Below are 13,447 nucleotides of genomic sequence, written 5' to 3' on the forward strand. Positions count from 1 at the left end.
ATATCAGACCATTCAAAACTGTTTACTTCAGCGTGGTCTGCATGCTATATGGCCTGCAAAAGAACCTGACCACACCAACAGGCACAGGCATCTTCGTGTTGCATGGGCCAAAAAGCATCTACGCTGGACAAGGGACCAGTGGGCCTCAGTGCTGTTCACTGATGAAAGTTGATTCACAATTCAAGGAGAGTGCTATGCATTAGTCACCAGATGAGCCTTTGGTGGTGGTGGTGCTACAGTGTGGGCAGGTGTGTCTAGTCAATACAGAGAGGCCCTACACATTGTCAATGGTACAGTGACAAACCCCTACTACTTGAATTTCATCATTAATCCAGTCACTCTGCCTCTGCATAAACAAAGGCCTAATTTCATCTTCATTGACAATACTGCAGCTTATAGAGGTCACATCATTAGGGAATGGCTGTTGAAGACTGGGGCATCTCAAATGGAATGGCCTGCCCTTTTTTCAGACCTATAGGATCAGCTGAGTCACCGTGTAGATGCTCATAACTCGGTACCCAAGAACCTAAATGACCTGAGAGTCACCCTACAAGAAGACTGGAATGCCATGCCTCAGCAAACAATAACCCTACTTGTGAACAGCATGAAACGTCGTTGTCAGCTGTAATTGTTGCTGAAGGTCACATAAAGTATTGAGACATTGATATTTTTGGGGCGGTATACCCACCAGTGTTGTTGTCTTTGGTTTCAATAAATTGTTTGAGATGAGGAAATCCCCATTACATGCTTCTACTTAAATGCCTTACATTTTTGATACAATATCACTTTAGCGTGAACTTTTTATGTTTTGCTTCACTTTCACCCAAAAGCCAAATACATTACTCACAAAAAGTAGGGGTTTCACAGATCTCAGCTTCTCTTCCTTTATCATACTCTGCTCTCAGAGAGGACAAAAGTAATTATCAGAAAACTTTGCAATAAGTTATATTTAGAGATTACAACACGTGTCATTTTTGTATCTCTACTTCATCCAATGTATAGATTTGGTGGAAGCTTGTGCTAAACTAATATTGCATAGCGTACATACAGTGCCTTGAAAAAATATTCATACCCAGTGAACTACCGTAGTTCACATTTTTGCACATTATACTGTCAAACAATGCAATTTATTGGGATTTTATGTGACATACCAGCACTAAGTAATAAGTATTTGTGAAGTGTAAAGGAAATGTTACATGGCTTTCTAAATATATTTAAAATATAAATCTGAAGATTGTGACGTTGTTACGGTGGCTGTGGCTCTGGAGACTATGTTCGGATTTCTTGCTACTGCACATGTGCAAGCACTGGAGACCTATCTTGGAGCCATTGCACATGTGCGGGTGACATCATCGCTGACACGAGGTCACATGTCTCTGACACCTTCTAAGCTGATTGGTCGCTGGTCATGTGCTTGTGACGCTTTGCTCGGTGATAGGCCAGCGTGACGTCATTGCTGTCGTTCTGGCAGCGGATTGGCTCTGGTGTCCTCCATCTTGGATGAGGCACAGGGTCTATATAAGACCCTGACACATGCCGCCCGGCGCTCAGTCCTCTTGGTTCATGCATGAGAGTAGACGCTCTGTGCACGTCCCTCTAGGCATCTCTCTGTCTATGCTAGGTGAGCGCTACCGGCAGGGTAGCGTTCTTATACCTTACAGCTTCGGCTGCGGTCCGTATCCTTACATCTTAGTGGAGCGGACATAGGCAGGTGCCTGAGGCACATGGTCCGGCTGGGCCTTGTGATTCTACTCGTAGGTGGACGTTGCCGCTAGGGTAATGTTCCTTATACTGCGTCTGGCAGTTGTTCGTATCCTCGCACATTAGGGGAGCGAACATAGGTAGGAGCTTTGTGCGGCTTATGCTGCTGTCCGTCTCTTTTGCACCACTAGTGGAGCGGACCTAGGCAGGTACCATATCTAGTGGTTCGTGTCCTCGCACACTAGTGGAGCGAACGCAGGTAGGAGCTTTGTGCGGCTTACGCTGCTGTCCGTCTCCTGGCACCGCTAGAGGAATGGACCTAGGTAGGTGCCATTTCACACTCACTGCTTTTGTCTCTGTGACCATTAACAGAGCCCATACCACACACCCTCCAAGCAAGGGAGGAATTGCTTTATTTCCTAATTATATTCCTCTGTGAGTTTAACGGAGGTATTGCACTCTGCACTTGTGCTATTACTATTTACAGTGGCACACTTATATACCCCTTATCCTCTGCCATAGTCTGCAGCAGAGTCTTTGCACAGTGGACCCTGACTGTCTGATATTCCTTTGGGTTTTATTATCAGACAGCCCCCCGTAACAGACGTGCATTTGTATTCAGCCCCCTGAGTCGATACTTGTAGGACCACCTTTTACTGCAATTACTGCTATAAAGGCCCCATCACACACAACGAGATCGCTAACGAGATCGTTGCTGAGTCACAGTTTCTGTGACACAGCAACGATCTTGCCAGCGATCTTGTTATGTGTGACACCTACCAGCGATCAGGCCCCTGCTGTGAGATCGTTAGTCGTTGCCGAATAGTCTGAACCATTTTCTTCAAAGGCGATGTCCTGCTGGGATGGACGCATCGCTGTGTTTGACGCCTACCAACAACCTCCTAACACGGTCCCAATGCCCGCCGAGATCGTTATACAGGTCGCTGATCGTTACTGCGCCGTTGGTAAGGTCTGACTGTGTGACATCTCACCAGCGACCTCCCAGCGACTTACCAGCGATCCTTATCAGGTCGTATCGTTGTCGGGATTGCTGGTAGTGGTCGTTGTGTGTGACTGGGCCTTAAGTGTTTTAGGGGATGTCTCTCCCAGCTTTGCACAGCTAGAGGCTAAAATTTTTGCCCATTCATCTTTGCAAAGTGGCTCTAGCTCAGTGAGATTGGATGGAGACGTCTGTGAACAGAAATTTTCTAGTCTTACCACAGATTCTCAATGGGATTTAGGTCTGGACTGTGACAAGGCCATTCACACATGAATATGCTTTGATCTAAATCATTTCATTGTAGAGGCTGCAAAAGAGTTGAGTCCGGGGAGTAGAAGTTTGTGGGTGTAATGTGCAAAATTTGAATATGTACATGGGGTATGAATACTTTCGCAATGCACTGTATTTATTGGTAATAATATGTTTCAGTGTACTGTTAACCCCTTAACCCACAGGTGATTTTCTGTTTTTCTTTTTTTTTTGCTCCGCCTTCTTCCAAAAGTAGTAACTTTTTTATTTTTCTGTCAATCTTGTCATATAAGGCCTTGTTTTTTGAAGGATGAGTTGTACTTTCAAATGAAACCATTAGTTTTACCACATAGTGTACTGGAAGACTGCAAAAAAAAAATCCAAGTGCGGAAAAATTGCAAAAAAAAGTGCGATTGCATGATAGTTTTTGGGATATTTTATTCACCGTCTTCACTATATGGTAAACCTGATGTATCAGTGTGATGCCTCAGATCGGTATGAGTTCGTAGGCACCAAACATGAATAGGTTTACTTTATCGAAGGGGTTACAAAAATTCAGAAGTTTGTCCCCAAAAAATGGTGCACTTTTTGCGCCATTTTCCGAGACTCATAGTGTTCTCATGTTTCGGGGTATGGGGCTCAGTGATCAATTAGTTTTTGCATCTCGAGCTGACGTTTTTAATGGTACCATTTTTGTACATATGCTAAGTTTTGATCGCCTGTTATTACATTTTGGGCAAAATTTGTGACAACGAAAAAACGTAACTTTGGCATTTGGAAATTTTTTGCTGTTACGCACGCCATACACCAATTAGGTTAATCGATTTTGTATTTTGATAGATTGGGCATTTCTGAATGTGGCGATACCAAATGTGTGCATATTTTTTAATTTTTTAACTCTTTAATTTTCAATGGGGTGAAGAATGGGGGGGTGATTTGAACGTTTAGGATTTATTATTTTTTTTAAATTTTTTACAACTTTTTTTTACTTATTTTATCTTACTAGTCCCTTTAGGGGGCTATAAGGATCCGCAGTTTGATACCTCATTCATTTCTCGTGATCAGAGCTGCACGGCTCAGAACAGGAGAAATGCTCATCTCCTGTAACAGTGAGCACTCGGCCAGGTGAAACAGGAAGTGACTCATAATAGCACAGGAGTCATCATATGATACTGTGCTACTATAGCAACCATTGGCTCCCCATGATCACGTCACGAGGCTTCTGATGGCGGTGGCTAAGTGCACGTTACCTGCTCCAGGAACACTTTGACAGCATGATTTAAGAGGTTAACACGGTTAAGACAGTAGCAAAACCTTTTCACTTATAACTTAAGAGGTTAACAAGCGCGGGTGGATTGCGGATCCACCTGCACCTGCGAGGCACACGTCAGTTGTTAAAATCAGCTGACATGTGCAGGGATCGCTGGAGGCTCACCGCAGCAGCCGGCGGTGATCACCCCTTCATGATTTAGGACATACCGGCACGTCCTTGGTCGAGAAGGGGTTAAAAAGGCTTTTAAATGCATACCAGCCCTGCATACTACCAGAGGTGATTCAAGTATTTTCAGCAGCCAGGGCAAGAGTACTGTTTGGCGCTCCCATGCCACCTCTGAATGCGGTTTGCAAAGTCGTCATGTGACTGTTCATTCATATGAGATTTGCTTAGTTTCAGTCACATGCTGATGAGCTGATCTTCCTAATTCTTTCAATGTTCAGTGGAAAACTACAGCCCCTGCTTCACTGAGAGAACCAGGAAGAATAGCTAGTTGTCATGTGACCATCAGTATGAAAATCGCATATGAGTGGAGTGGCCATGTGGAGACTTCTGGAACTAGCAAGCAGAGCTGACTCCTGACAGTGATTATATTATACGCTGTTAGGATGGGCATGCTACAGTGCTTAATTTTATAATTAAAGGGCTTTTTCTCATTTGTGATGAAAGTCTGCAGCCACTCTAGGTGACTGCAGAATTCTGAATTTGCACAGTGTGTTCACTGTACACTTTTCGGATTCTCCCATGTCGGGGGCAAGCATGGATGGTCATGTGAGCGCAAATCTACAATTTGCATACTTCCGGCCACATTCCGATTATACATGTCAGGCCTCACTTAATCCACTTGTATTGAGTGAAGCAATGCAAGTCTTGTTGGTACTTAACTGCATGTATATCAATTTCTTAAATGTGATTTTGTCACCTCCCACTCTCACTGCCAGCACCTGAGATCCTGCCAACATGCAGTGTGCGCGCTGTGAGAATTTAGAAGTCTGCAGTCACATAGAAAGACTGCAGACATTCTTGACAAACTTGGACAACCCCTTTAATGCTCCTAACATAATTAAAAAAACATTGTGCAATTCTCACAGGGTGAACAAGGGATTAGCGGACCCACTTGCCACAGAACACAGGAACCTGACTATGGAAAAAGGGCTAAAGGGGCTTGACTATGGAACCACATCTGGTTTTCACCAGAGCCTCTGATAGTGAGAGTGCTGCGCTGCAGATGTGAGGCCGAGTGCCACTCAGGTATACTGATGCTGCGACAGCTGGCCCCTGGGGTACAAACACGGACAGTCATTGATGGTAGAAACAGCAGCAGCAGCCGGTGTGGTGGATTCGGCTCGGATGGATGGATGCAGTAGCAGCGGATATTGTAGGAGGCAGCTGGCATAGATACTTGCAGCAGTGTCAGTGGGTATCATAGGAGGCAGCAGGCCTGGATAGTTGCAGCAGCAGCGGACTTGTAAAACACTGAAACACAGATAGGAATCAGCAACAGCACAGTAACAGCAGCATCAGCACTAAGGACCTGAGAACAAGCAATGTATAGAACTCGTTGCCCTGGCACCCCCCTTAAGGGGAAATTGCCTTAAACACCTGATGCCTCTCAGCCGGGCATGTCCACGCGCACACCCTACGGGCATTCCCAAGAGGCCTTTGCAGTGTACCCAGACCATGGGAGACAGCAACATGGACCGTGGACAGAGCAGCCACTGCTAGGCGGCTGGGAAGGTGACATACGTGGGGGGATGGGGGCAGGACAGTGCTGGGATGTCGATACAGACATTACACATATTAATCCATAAAGGAGTAGTCCCATCTCCACGATCCTATCCCAATATATAGTAGACATAATAATAATAATAATAATATTAGCAAATACCTACAATTAGACATGTAGTATAACTCTCCTGATATAACCATGTCTCTCACCTCATGTGCACAACATTGCAGCTTAGGTATCCAGGGTTATGACCACGTGCAACTAACTGTCACTATATGAATGGACGTAACCATGGATACCTAAGCTGTAATAACCTGTACATGAGGTAGGAGACATGGCTATATCAGGAGTACTATACTACATTTCTAATTGGAGGTATTTGCTATTATTATTATTATTATTATTATTATTACGCCTACTACATATTCTGATCTTGGAGATGGGAATAACCCTTTAAGTTGTCAGACAGCGCAATAATTTATTAAGATAGCTATGTATAACAATCTTACAAGTTACGGATTGTTACATATTTACAGGATCAGAACTAATAACATCAGAAGAATATATCATCAGAATTACCAGCAGTATAGAAATACATCACTAGAACCCCCAGAAGTACAGAAACACAGAAACACAACCCCATTAGTACTGAAACACATCACCAGAACCACCATCAGTACAGAAATACATCAACAGAACAACCAGCAATACAGAAATACATAACAAGAACCACCATCAGTAAATGGTACATCAATTTATATTGTCAGGTCAGACGCATAAACATTTGTATCACATGAACCTACAACTTCCAGTAAATCCTTACCAATGGTAAGAAAATACTGGAAGTTGTTGTTATCAGACATCATCAGACTGTGGACCATAAAGGAACCACAATACTGATGAAAATTAGTCAATATCGCAAATAATCATTTACAGTACAAACCAAAAGTTTGGACACACCTTCTCATTCAAAGAGTTTTCTTTATTTTCATGACTCTGAAAATTGTAGATTCACATTGAAGCCATCAAAACTTTGAATTAACACATGTGAAATGAAATACTTAACAAAAAAGTGTGAAACAACTGAAAAGATGTATTATATTCTAGGTTCTTCAAAGTAGCCACCTTTTGCTTTGATTACGGCTTTGCACACTTTTGGCATTCTCTTGATGAGCTTCAAGAGGTAGTCACCGGAAATTGTTTTCACTTCACAGGTGTGCCCTGTCAGGTTTGATAAGTGGGATTTCTTGCCTTATAAATGGGGTTGGGACCATCAGTTGTGTTGTGCAGAAGTCTGGTGGATACACAGCTCATAGTCCTACTGATTAGACTTTTAGAATTTGTATTATGGCAAGAAAAAAGCAGCTAAGGAAAGAAAAACGAGTGACCATCATTACTTTTAGAAATGAAGGTCAGTCAGGCTGAAAAATTGGGAAAACTTTGAAAGTGTCCCCAAGTGCAGTGACAAAAACCATCAAACGCTACAAAGAAACTGGCTCACATGAGGACCGCCCCAGGAAAGGAAGACCAAGAGTCACCTCTGCTGCGGAGGATAAGTTTATCCGAGTCACCAGCCTCAGAAATCGCAGGTTAACAGCAGCTCAGATTAGAGACCAGGTCAATGCCACACAGAGTTCTAGCAGCAGACACATCTCTAGAGCAACTGTTAAGAGGAGACTTTGTGCAGCAGGCCTTCATGGTAAAATAGCTGCCAGGAAACCACTGCTAAGGACAAGCAACAAGCAGAAGAGACTTGTTTGGGTTAAAGAACACAAGAAATGGACATTAGACCAGTGGAAATCTGTGCTTTGGTCTGATGAGTCCAAATTTGAGATCTTTGGATCCAACCACCGTGTCTTTGTGCGATGCAGAAAAGGTGAACGGATGGACTCTACATGCCTGGTTCCCACCGTGAAGCATGGAGGAGGAGGTGTGATGGTGTAGGGGTGCTTTGCTGGTGACACTGTTGGGGATTTATTCATAATTGAAGGCATACTGAACCAGCATGGCTACCACAGCATCTTGCAGCAGCATGCTATTCCATCCGGTTTGCGTTTAGTTGGACCATCATTTATTCTTCAACAGGACAATGACCTCAAGCACACCTCTAGGCTGTGTAAGGGCTATTTGACTAAGAAGGAGAGTGATGGGTGCTACGCCAGATGACCTGGCCTCCACAGTCACCAGACCTGAACCCAATCGAGATGGTTTGGGGTCAGCTGGACTGCAGAGTGAAGGCAAAAGGGCCAACAAGTGCTACGCATCTCTGGAAACTTCTTTAAGACTGTTGGAAGACCATTTCCGGTGACTACCTCTTGAAGCTAATGCCTTGAAGAGAATGCCAAGAGTGTGCAAAGCAGTAATCAAAGCAAAAGGTGGCTACTTTGAAGAATCTAGAATATAAGACATAGTTTCAGTTGTTTCACACTTTTTTGTTAAGTATTTCATTCCACATGTGTTAATTCATAGTTTTGATGCCTTCAATGTGAATCTACAGTTTTCAGAGTCATGAAAATAAAGAAAACTCTTTGATTGAGAAGGTGTGTCCAAACTTTTGGTCTGTACTGTATATTCAGGTACCTTATAGATAACGTGGTCTCTGATTTGAGTCATTGTTTTTATTTTCTTCATCGTGTCCTTACCCTATGATGACTTTTCACATTCTCCGGTCTTCTGTAGCACATCCCGACATGAATTATAACACTTTTGAATAAAAATGTATGCCCTGCACTGTGCGCCTAAAAAATAATTGCCCCTCACTTTGTTCGCTGCACAAAATATGACCCAGACACTGTCCCTCTTATGGTACATGCCCTCCACACTGCCCTCTCCTTTCCATACTGAGCCCCCTCTATATACTGTACTCTCATAATGTGCCCACTTATCACATTACACCTTCTCAGCATACTGTCCCTTCCTGGCTGTGCCCTTACACTGTCTCTCTATGCTAGTCCCTGTCTATACTGCCCACCCTCCCCTACACACTCTACACAGTTTCTCTTCTGTGACCCCTCACACATTTCCCCCCACCCTCATACTGTCTCATCTCACATTCCCCCTTCTAACCATATGGTCTCCACACATAGTTACCCCCTCTCTCTCCATACTGTATCCTCACACACCCCACTGCTCCCCATACTGTATCTGCACCAATCCCATCCCCCTTACTCTCCATACTTTGCCCACATACCCTCATACTGTTTCCTGATACATCCCCCTTGCTCCCAATACTGTGTCTGCACCCATCCCCAACTTGCCCGCCATACTCTCTCTGCACCCAGCCCCTCACTCGCCAGACTGTCTGCTCCCACCTCCTTTCTTGCTTTCCAAACTGTAGCCTCAAATTCCCCCCCACTCTTTATTTGCTCCTTTTTCTGTGTCAGCACCCATCCCCTCTCGCTCCCTAAGCTGTGTTTTCAAATACTCCCTTTCCCCCAATTGCAATACATTTTTGGTGTCTTCAGCTCCACTGGAGCACTAACCAGCAATGCTGTCTGTGCCTCTGCGAGTGACGTCGGAAGCGTGATCAGATGACCTGATCATACTGCTGATGTCGCTCTAGCTTCAATTGTACTCACATCTGAGAGGTGCTAGTACAATTGATCGCTAGGAGCTGGCACACTGCACTTTCTCTGAACTGGCTGCCAGCTTGACAGCCGTCTCAAAGAAGAGCCGAATACTATTCCAGGGGGCAGCAAAATGCAGACGCTGGGGAGACACCTTGGACCTACTGTAGCATCAGGGGGCCCAACTGCTCCCCTGTCAGTTTTTCCTGGGGAAAATGCCCCACTCACCCCTCATATACCTCTGCATCCTACAAAAGGATACTTTTTGACAAAAGCTGGTTCCAAAGGGCCTAACAATACTCCTGACATTTACCTTGAATTTATATAAAAACAATAGACTTGAAGCTCATTAGGCCATCAGTAATTTTTCTCATATGCATAAATCGGTTGGATCAGATTTGCTTCTGAGTTTGGTAAAAGTGTCAGTTTTTAATGTTAAGAGTTTCATCACATTTTCTCATGTGAAAAATGTTGATGTTGGAGGTTTCGCCAGCTTCTCCTATCAAACACTCCATAAGGCCTTTTTCACACGTCAGTGATTCTGGTACGCATGTAACAGTTTTTATACGTACCAGAATCACTGACATACGCAGACATATTATAATCAATGGGTCTGGGCACATATCAGTGATTCTTCACTGACTGTTTCTCTGTGTGGCGTACACGTGTGTCCATGATTGCCACATGAAGACATGTCTGTTTTTTTCTGGCAATACTGATGTCCCACGGACCACACTATGGTGTGATCCGTGAAACACATACCAGAAAAACACTGACATTGAAAATAAAAAGCTTTTTAAACTCACCTTCTGCAGCGACGCTGTGTTCGACAGCTGCCCTCTGCTTCTTCCTGGCCGGCGCATTACTGGCATGCATATTCAGTTATGCAGCCACAGCTGACCCGGGAGTAGCTGCAGACGTGAGAGACACAGTGACCGGATGCAGCAGACCCAGAGAGTTCAGCACCACGGACATCAGGAGCAAGGACATCTGAGTATATCGCCATGTGCAATCACGGAGCATGGAGCACCATTCACGGATTGCACATGGACAACCCACGTGTGCCGTCAATCAGAGCACATGGAGGGACATATGAGTTTTTAACACGTCAGTGAAAAACGTCTGTTGTTCACTGACATGCGAAACAGGCCTAAGAAAGAGAGGACACAAATGGCATCTGAGTGCTGTCCGATCTTTTCATGGACCCATAGATTTGCATTTGTGAGACTGATTCGAAATTCGGTTCAAAATTGGATATGTCTCCATGATTTTGTGAGGACGATTCAGTCCAAAAAAATGCATGAACATGTGAACAGACACATAATGTGCGAATTCTATCTGTGAAAAACCCAGATAGAATTTATACAGGAAAAACTGATGTCTGAAATTGAATGAGCCCTAAAGCACAACCAAAAAGGGAAGCATGTTAAGGCTGCTTTACACGTTACAATTAGTCGTGCGGTCACATTTGTGATCGCACCTGCCCCCATCGTTTGTGCGGCACGGGCAATTTCTTGCCCGTGTCGCACAATGTTGTAAACCCCCGTCATACGTACTTACCTTGCAAACGACCTCGCTGTGGGCAGCGAACATCCACTTCCTGAAGGGGGAGGGACGTTCGGCGTTACAGCGACGTCACACAGCGGCCGCCCAATAGAAGCGGAGGGGCGGAGATGAGCGGGACGTAAACATCCCGCCCACCTCCTTCCTTCCGCATTGGCAGCGGCCGCAGGTAAGCTGTGGTCATCGTTCCCGGGGTGTCACACGGAGAGATGTGTGCTGCCTCGGTAACATTGAACAACAGGACGTTCGATTTTTAGAAAATGAGCGATGTGTCAACCATGAACGAGAAGGGGAGTATTTCTGCTCGTTCATAGCTGTCACACGCTACGATATCACTAACGATGCCGGATGTGCGTCACTTATAACGTGACCCCGCCGACATCTCGTTAGATATATTGTAGCGTGTAAAGCCCGCTTAAGAATGGGTATAAGTATAGATACCAAACACTGAGTGTGTATGGGAACATAGCTATAGGAAAAAATTACATCTGCAGTAAATTTCTGAAACTCAAAATTAAAACCAGATGTAGATGCAATTTACAATCAGAATGTCATACATCACAGTAAGATCTGAGCCTTTACAATTGGGTTCAAGTGTGTTTTCTTTTTTCTTACAGACTCAGGAATCCTTGAACCCAAATAATCTGGAGTTTTGGATGGAAGATATCTACACTCCGGGTTACGACTCTTTGCTGAAAAGAAAGGAAGCAGAGTTCCGGCGAGCCAAGGTCTGTAAGATGGCGGCACTCATCACCGCAGCTGCCTGTACGGTAATACTAGTGATTGTGGTACCCATTTGCACCATGAAGTCCTAATCCCTAAAAACAGACTGCTCATCTTGCATTCCTGATTTATTCTGTATAGTGACCAGGAATGGATAATGAAGGCAGTGAAACAAATAAACTAAAAGATACAGAACAATATATTGGACACTCACAATGTGTCATTACAAGTATGATGCTAGCATTTTCTATGAACTCGGATGAAAGGAGTAGGAATTACACTATGGCATGAACCCTCTTGCAGTTTATATAAATGAATTATAGAGACTATAAATCCTCCTCCCTCTAGAGAGATCCTCTTGGACAGTCATCACTCGCTATAAAAGCCACCACAAAGAAGACATATCAAGCTAACACATGCACAGACCTCAAAGATGTGAATTCAGCATTCATCTGCATAAGGGAGAAAAGGAACGAGACATTTAGAGGACACAGAGAACAGCCAAAGATGTGATGCAGCATCGACCGAACAGCAATACACAATCATTCCATCTTTCGTGCCTTTCTTGGATACATTGACAGCAATTCTTGCTTTTAGCATTACATTATTTTTTTATTTATCGATTAGGATAATTTGCCTCTTACATGGTATTGTCGGAGAAGTTCAGAACCATGGTGACCCATATATGGTACCATCAATGAGCTCTCAATACCTGCATATGAAGTTAATGGACTCAAAGTTGTCACTCCCTGGTGTGAAACCAGCCTAGTTAGGATAAGCATGATTGTTATTTAGTGACGACAGTGGAAGAATGTGTCTTCAAAACTGTAACGTGCAAAGTTGACATTTATACAGGTAGGTATATATTGATTCCCTTTTTCTTCCTTAACATAGACCTTTAAAGAGAACCGGTAAACGTCTGGGAAAAAGGTACAAGGAGAAATATAACACTTTTCTCAAATATTTTAAATTATGAAAAGTAAAAAATGTCCTTACTAATTTAGTGATTAAACCTCTGACATCTTAAAAGAAGAAGGCTGGAGTCGGCTCTCTACTGTCTCACTATATTGTCAGCTGTGTGAGACTTCCTGCTTCTGAGCTGGAATATATACCATCATGTGGGTGGAGGCTGCATGTAAACAGAATGGAGAACTGTGCTATTATCTTGTTTCCTATTGAATGTATTGGTATATAAAGCACGATGGATTTATATGTATAATGGAACATCAGGGAGATAAGGAGGCTAGAAGAAACAAAGAGGTAAAACCTCTGTAATATCCCCAGTGTGTCTGCTATGGGCTGGGTGTGTATGTAGTTATAGACTCAGATCATCGGGAATCAGCTATGGGCCGTTTCACACATCCGGCATTTCACCGGATTACCAGATCCAGCACACTCCAGTACAGTGTAATACAGTACAATGGCATCGCGGCAAGCTCCGGTCACATGCTCCGGTCACATGACAGCATGTGACCGGAGGTTGCCGCGATGCCATTGTACTGTATTACACTGTACTAGAGTGTGACGGATCCGGTAATCCGGCGAAATGCCGGATGTGTGAAACGGCCCTATGTTCTGGTCTTACAGATTAACCCTTTAAAAGCAGCTGCATATTTCTTCTCCTCCTTTATCTGGGATGTATA

The 13,447-nt window shown here is 44.0% G+C and overlaps 1 protein-coding gene across 1 annotated transcript in view; it reads left to right on the forward strand.

Moving 5' to 3' along the window:
• MINAR1 (membrane integral NOTCH2 associated receptor 1) overlaps positions 1-13,200 on the forward strand; it is a 171,682-nt gene extending 158,482 nt beyond the window's left edge. The window contains exon 4 of the mRNA XM_075346107.1: positions 11,699-13,200. Coding sequence (XP_075202222.1) covers positions 11,699-11,896 — 198 coding nt within the window. The 3' untranslated portion in view covers positions 11,897-13,200. The remainder of the gene's footprint in view (positions 1-11,698) is intronic.
• The last annotated feature ends 247 nt before the right edge of the window (positions 13,201-13,447 follow it).

Source organism: Anomaloglossus baeobatrachus, chromosome 4 (assembly GCF_048569485.1).
Source record: "Anomaloglossus baeobatrachus isolate aAnoBae1 chromosome 4, aAnoBae1.hap1, whole genome shotgun sequence".
Classification (NCBI taxonomy): domain Eukaryota; kingdom Metazoa; phylum Chordata; class Amphibia; order Anura; family Aromobatidae; genus Anomaloglossus; species Anomaloglossus baeobatrachus.